The sequence below is a fragment of the Harmonia axyridis genome, chromosome 3 (assembly GCF_914767665.1).
Source record: "Harmonia axyridis chromosome 3, icHarAxyr1.1, whole genome shotgun sequence".
Taxonomy (NCBI): domain Eukaryota; kingdom Metazoa; phylum Arthropoda; class Insecta; order Coleoptera; family Coccinellidae; genus Harmonia; species Harmonia axyridis.
Genome location: NC_059503.1, coordinates 8746897 through 8754420, shown reverse-complemented (window position 1 = coordinate 8754420; position 7524 = coordinate 8746897). Strand labels below are relative to the sequence as shown.

General features: G+C 35.6%; 1 protein-coding gene across 1 annotated transcript; it reads right to left on the bottom strand.

Moving 5' to 3' along the window:
* Window positions 1–1559: 1559 nt before the first annotated feature.
* LOC123674794 (zinc finger protein Noc) lies at window positions 1560–4412 on the bottom strand. Its single transcript, XM_045609880.1, has 2 exons — window positions 4190–4412; window positions 1560–3129 (listed from the first exon to the last, which is right to left on the bottom strand). Exons 1-2 carry the CDS (start codon window positions 4274–4276, stop codon window positions 1852–1854), a joined length of 1365 nt encoding a protein of 454 aa, XP_045465836.1. The 5' UTR covers window positions 4277–4412; the 3' UTR covers window positions 1560–1851.
* Between the last annotated feature and the right edge of the window lie 3112 nt (window positions 4413–7524).

Below are 7524 nucleotides of genomic sequence, written 5' to 3'. Positions count from 1 at the left end.
CGAACCAATTCCAAGAACAATGATTCACATATTTAGGAAAACTCAAAAAGAATTATGCGTGCTTGCGTCAGTGAATATGTCAAAAGAGAAGTTTATATTCATTTAGAGAAAAAATACGTGGATGTTTGTCTCATCAGACTAATTTGTGTGAATGATTCATTGAAGTTGTGAAATTTATTTTTATTGATGTTGTTTCCATGTTTCTTAGCATCGATGTCAACACATTTTTCAAGAGTGTCATATTTTATCGCTATTTTAATGTGTAACATCTTATTCCGAGGAACTTTCTATTCTTATTTCACAACGAATGCCAATAGACCTAATATTAGCATAATTTCCGTGTTATAATGCATTGACTCAGTTTCTACTTCACATTACGATAATTTTCACGCCTTGTTATTAATTAAATTACTAGGCGTTGATTACCTCAACACCTTTGCTATACATTTTTTTCCAACTGAATAAAGACTGATGGAGAATGTGTTGTCAAAGGAACACGTAGCAAGGTTATATCGTTATATGTCCATGCGTTGAATTATTATCTATTAGGTGTAATTTTCTTCTCGAAAATTCGATTAAATTTGACGTAATAAGAACATTAAAATTGTTAGGGCTATTTCAATAATAATTTAATTTAGTATATGTCATTAGCATGAATGGTTAATCCCAGAATTAATGTGTTGAGTTTCGAATGTTTTATGTAATCTTATTTGAGTTTAAGTTTGGATCAATTAGTGAAATATCTGGAAATCCGGATGGCCATGTTAACAAATTCCTTCGGTATTTTCATAGTAGTACCTACTTCTACTATGAAATTTTGATGAAGTATCCGCATATTGGAAAGATGAAGCTCAAAGGAAAGGTAGAACTTATCATAGAATTCCGAAAAATGGAATGACGATCTTGAAAAACAATCAGATTTTTCTCGACAGGTTCAGACAAATCTATTCTTTTTTGTAATAATGAATATGCCACTAACTGTGACATATCCTATTATGGAAGTAATTTGTGAACTTTCACTTAGATCTTTCCATTATTTTGGGGTACACTGTGTTATTATTATACATAATGTCTTATTCTTTTGTGTCTGTAAGTACAACTTATTTCAATGTTGAGTATATTAATCTTTGATAGGTAAATTTTTCAATTAATTAATTTGAAAACATTAAATGAATCACTTCTCATCGACTAATTGGCAAGTATGACAGACAGAAAGACAAGCTTTTAGCATTTCACAAAAGACATTCAACTATTGATTTATTTCAACAATCCTAAGGAATTTGCTCATTACTTAATCTGAAAGAAACTTGTTCTGGGAAGTTAAATGATCCCAAAGTACTAAGAAATGAAGTATAAATTAAAAATTGATTGGTTTCAAGATAGGAAGACTCATTTTTCAAGACTTCATATTTATATTTCTCTTTCTGATATTTCTTTTCGAAATTTCTCAATGAAACCCCTTTTAATTTCTTCACCTGTCAATGACTTTCAATGAATTGTGCAATTCATAATTATGAGATTTTATTTTCTACCTGGGATAAGGATTCAATAACACATTATTTAATGTAACTCTACAAACGTTTTATTAAAGCATCATTAAAATCAACATTAATACTTACAGGTCTATACAAATATGAGTAACTTAACATTTAAGTAATCGATATGAAACAATAATTTAACGGAAATTAACCATAAATCGATAAAATAAAATCTATATACAGTTAATTTTTAAATTTCTCTCTGGATTGCACTTGAGACCTCTTCCAAGATCCTTCATGACTATATACATTTTATCACAGTAGTACTTTTAGAGTCGGCAGTCTCGAGAATCAAGACTTGCTTCTTGGATTACTATGGATGGACTGCTGCAGCACCCAAACGTTGGCCGTACATCGCGTAGGGTGAATAGTAAGGTCCCAAACTCGTGGGGTTAAAAGCACTGAAGGGAGAACCTCCCAAACTGGTCGGAAGGGCTGGTTTGCCATAAGGATGAAACCTTGCCGAAGACAGAGGACTCAAAGGTGGGTTTGGATAACCAGATCTATGCAAAGCCGCCGATGAGAAAAGATGTGGATTCAAAAGTGAAGAAGCTGTTGATGTCACTGGGATACCATCTGAACCACTCGTGTGTGTCCTAAGATGTTGTAGGAGTTCTTCAGAGGTAACAAACCTTTTCCCGCAATAGTTATCACCAGCAATCCAATTACAAATGTATGGTCGTCCTAACTGGGAGTAAGCTAGAGATGATGGCACTGATCCAGGTGGTACCAAAGACATGGCAACTGCTAGGTTGTACTTTTGGTGGTCACACTGCGTGCATCCGCTTGGGCAAGGGCCTCCAGCTCCTCCACCCATAAGGTACTGGTTGTTGTGCATGTTCAACGAGCACCCTGTGCACAAAGGATCTCTGCACACTGGTACTAAAGCCTCTCCACCAGTAGGTGTTTTGACACGAGCGTAACTCATGTAAGGTCCAGGCGAACCATAACCAGCTGCCAACATAGCCGCGTGGTGGGAGTAAGAAGCACCAGAGAACGGAGGCCGGAAGGCAGGGTTGGTATGCTCAAGACCAGGGGGACAACACAAAGAACTCAAATGTCCGTTCAAACCGCCACTTAGTCCAGATGATAAGGTTGGCTTGAAACCACTCAGGGAAGTGTCTTTGTGTCCTTGCAAGATCTCAAGACCGGAGCGGATGATCGGACTTGCACCACTCGCGTGAGGACTCGAAGATTTTTCAGCGGAAGCACCGGAAGGAGAGATCTTTCCGGTTTCTGGTACTGGAGTGGCAGAAGTGCTACTGCTGGACGGTGACACTGAAGACTTGCGTTCCGGTGATTTGGACTCGATTTTTTCTTCGTTTAGACTGCCGGATTTGGAGGATGGACGTTCTTCGGATTTTCTGGAGATGTTGCCGGATTCGTAGGGTTTGAAGCCAAGTTTGGTTTCGGGAGGTGTTGATCTCTGCGAGTTCTTTTCCCTGGCAGCTGCTGGGGATGATCGGGTGTTTTCGGTGGACTTCTTCGGTTTATCGACGGAAGAAATCAGGGGTTTTGATGATGGAGAATCGGCTCCTATTTGACTGCATGTTTGGGCAAGTAAAGCCAATGGACTCTTTTTCGCATCCAACTGTAATAAAAAACGAAATTAAATCTCAATTCGGGACCAAATAATTGAATATAAATTGTGTAAACATATCGAAATTTTGAGAAAAAACTTAGATGGAAAAAAAAATCAAGGGTTTTCTCCACCACGATAACAAATTTTTGGTCAAAACTCAACAAATCCATCCGAACCACCCTATTTCCCTGAAATGGCTACTTCACGTCGATTCTGAAATTGAAAAAGTTCTGCTTTGAAGGCGTTATTATAAATTCGGATGAATAATAACATATTGAACCAATTTCAGGTACTTTTTCGACACAGTTGTATATTCAAATTAAATTTACGTTTCTTTGGGTAAATGAGAAATAGATATCTATAAATCATTACGATAAGTAGGTATAAGAAGTTGAGATATAAAGTTGTTGAGAGAAAGTGGGACTTCAACTGTAGCAACTACACAATTCACCGACGGCAAGTTTCAACTATCTTCTTTACACAAGTACACATCAGTAATACAAAATTTGTATCGTCTTATTTGATCCTTAAACTCAATGAGACAATTATCAGCTAAATATAAATACATGTATCTCATCTTTGAAAAAATATACGATGAATGAAGTATTCTAACAGGTAACTTCTTATAATTCCCAATAATAAACTGAAAAAAAACTTTCGGAATGATCTTATGGACAAACTACATTTAAAAATTGAAATAGTATTAGCGTATTGAGCTTTGTGTTTAAAGAATTGAATTACTAAATTGTCTTAATTTGAAGAAAAACTAAACTTGCCGAATTAAATCAATTCTATGTTTCAAATGTAATACGTAGTTCATTAAGAAATATCGTCAATTCCAATATATAGCTTATTTCAAGTGAAATTAACTAAATCGAAGTCAAAGAATATAAATGATTGAAGCTTTCCGTCGGACACAGAAACAACCAAGATTCGCTGAATAAATTTGAAAAAATAAAATATACGCGTAAATCATTAATTTCAAAACTAAGATAAGAAAGAGTTTGCATTTTTTTAAATTTTTTCTTCGCAGAAACTGAAAAAAAATTCGTTACGAATTTAAACTTACCGTGGTTGGCAATGGAGAAAGGTAATCCGGTTGGAGGTACTGATTCCCAGAAGAAGACAACATTCCGCCACCTTCTAACACAACCATTTGTTATTAATTAACACTTTAATCGAAGTACTACGATTGCAGAAAAACTATAAATTCGCGATTTCAAAATTTGCGGATCTCTGAACGACACAGATCCTACGACGGTTCGATTCGTTTTGAGGGGTGAGGAGGAAAGCTAGAACGAAGTTCGGACAGCAGAGGAGCTTAGAACGCAAGCGCGACCGTTCGTGGCGCCGTCTGCGGGAAGGAGTGCGAACCAGTCTCGAATGAATAGGTTTTGTGTTGAAAAGAAGGCGTTCGTATTTCTTTTCATTACATCATTCGGATCTGTCTACGTCTCATTTAATCATGTCCATCTGAATTTACATATTGTGATTTTCCTCGACGTATCACTCGGGTGGAATGAAAACCGAATTGCTTGATTGAGATTTCGAACGGCTTTCAACAGATGATTGTTTTTCTATGGTTTCGAAACTGAATTGAAGAAAATTAAAAATTATTCTTTTATATTCAGGGTGTTGGTGAATAAGTGCAATAAATTTCAGGGGTTGGATTCCACATGATGAAATAATGACAGTTTGCTATATAACTTTTGTTCGTCAATGCTTCGTATTCCAAGATGCAGGGTGTTGAAGTTTTTCTTAAAAACTGACTATTTGTTTATTGCTCTGAAACAGGGCAAGACATTCGAATGAAATTTGGTAGGTTTCCAGAGATAAGGAATTTATGTTCATCATTGGCGCGCATACGCCTTTTATAAGGAAAAATGAAACACAACTGAGAAATTTCCAGCTGAAAATAATTTTTGAATTCCTTGTTCAATTTGTGACAAACATTTTTTATGCCTTTGACCGTATGAGCGTAAGATATACCGTTTGAACCTTGGAAATAAGCTACTTTATTTGAAAAACCATCGTATTCAACGGAAAATGGATGAGTTAGACAAATTTGTTCTATGATGTGTACATTATAGCCAACTCTACTACTTGATTCATTTTGATTTTGGCATTGAAAATAATCCAGAAGTATTCAATATAAATATCCACAATTGAATATACCATTTCTTTCTACTCATATAATTTGTTTTCAGATTAAAACAATCATGGCCCTCTTGAAAGTATATCTATCATGTGCTCTAGGATGAATTAATCGAATAGCAGAAGAATAAAAGTATTCAATCTCAATCACATAAAAATTTGTCTAGTATGTACCTAGTGAATGACCTGAAGAACGATACAGTAATGTTTGATACCAGCAGTCTTTAGGCGGATTTCATTAAAACTATTTTGAACATGGGCTTCGAGAGTGATCTGTGATTTAAAATAGAATGTTGATTTTAATGAAGTATCTTCATATTATCAGAGCTGTGCCAAAGCTTAGTAATTTGTGATCAAATCGGGTAGTTGAGGTGAGCTTATTCAAACAACTTCATTTTCAAAAAAAAAAAAGTTTGCTAGTACTTCAATTCTAAGATCTGAGACATGACATCATAGGAGATATTCATTTCTGTCGTATTTTCTACAAGAGAACAGAGTTGCATTCAGCAAAAGTACTCAATTTTTTGAATTTCACAGATAATTTTTTTTTAAGATCAAATATATATTCAAGAGTTGGGTTTCTCAAATACTGTTATGTTTATGGAATTTAATGTTCCTAATGAATAAACTGAAAGATGTGGATGGAATTTTGTGTTCGGAGAATATGCATCACACCAAGGAACAGCTATATTCCAAATATCATTTCCTTCGATACAACTATTCACGAGATATAGCAAAAATTATATTTTTTATCGATTTTCAACAGCCTGTATCTTTTTAACCGGGCCGAATCGGAAAAAATGACAAAGGAAAAAAATGTTTCTCCAATTCTGTGGTTATTCCGTTCATTCTTCCACATCTTGTAGAACAAAATCGTGCGAGAATATATCAGAAACGCACAGTTTTCATGGTTATATTTTATTATTCTATGTTGGTACTCCGAACTTTCCGCCACGGCTTTATCTGTCAATTCATCAATTTGCCTTAAAGAAATCAGTTCTGCCAACCAACATTTTTCAATGCAAAAATCACTAAATTATATTTATGGAAATATTTCATTAATATCAATGAAAATGCAATGAATTAGAGAAAATAATGTATAATACTCGTACAGAAGGCTCATTCTACCACTCGTTCATTCCAAAACTCGCCACTTCGTGGCTCGTTTTTGAATTTTGAACTCGTGGAAGAATACCAATGCCTTCTGCACTTGTATTATAAATGACTATTCTTTTGACCTCAGGAATCTTCGGTTGAAATATATGTACAAGTCAAAGACTCACCCTGTATACTTTGTGCATTCAGTTGAGAAAAAGCATCAGAAACTTTTTCTAAAATGAAGAAAAACCAAGTCCTACCGACACTTCAAAGACCAATTTACTTCTCTGAAAATACAAACCCTCCGAAATAATAATCCCCCCGCACCTGCATAACCTACAATAACCTCCAAACAAAGCTTAAAACAGACCACAAGCAAGCTGGTACAAATCGTAAGATGCTTGTTACTCTTCAAAGTCTTTAATCCCGACCAGGCTGGTATAATGTTTCATTTCCATACGAGAGACCGGCTCGCACCAGCGTGACAAAGCGCTAAAGCAGCCACGTCTCAGGTCCCGATGTCGGTGGTGGTCGTAGTGCCACCCATGACGACCGGCGACAATGACAAAATCTTCTGGCCGCTTTGATCTTTGCCGACATGTCGGAACGATCTTGGAAAGCGTAATCAGTAGCAAGGTAAATAGAATAATAAATTTGGGGAGGGCATGCTGGCGAGATGGATGGCTTGAAAACGTACCGCGTCTCGGTTATGAGTTGCTTTCATGGCTATATTGTTCAACATGTCGTCGAGTAAGAAGGCTGTTTCATGCGAGTCTCTGAAAGTTGATATTCCTGAATGTGGTAATTGCAAACGCACAATTATGAAAAATATAGTGAAGTGCAACAAATGCACTAAAGTTTATCACCCTGGTTGTGCTAATAAGATTAAAAAGTGTTGTGATGAGGATTTCATAAATTCCAACGATGAAAATTCTTATGATGTTTCTCCGCTACCAAATAGTGTTAAGAGTATATCAAGTGAATCTACCCATAAAGAGCTCCTACTCAAAATAATCTTCGAATTAGAAGCAAAAAACTCGATTCTGTTGGAGAATAATTCATTATTAAATTATAAGATTTCTACACTTGAATCTGAAATCAACATTAAAAACACGAAGATTATCGATCTGCACAAGAAATTGAAAATCAACA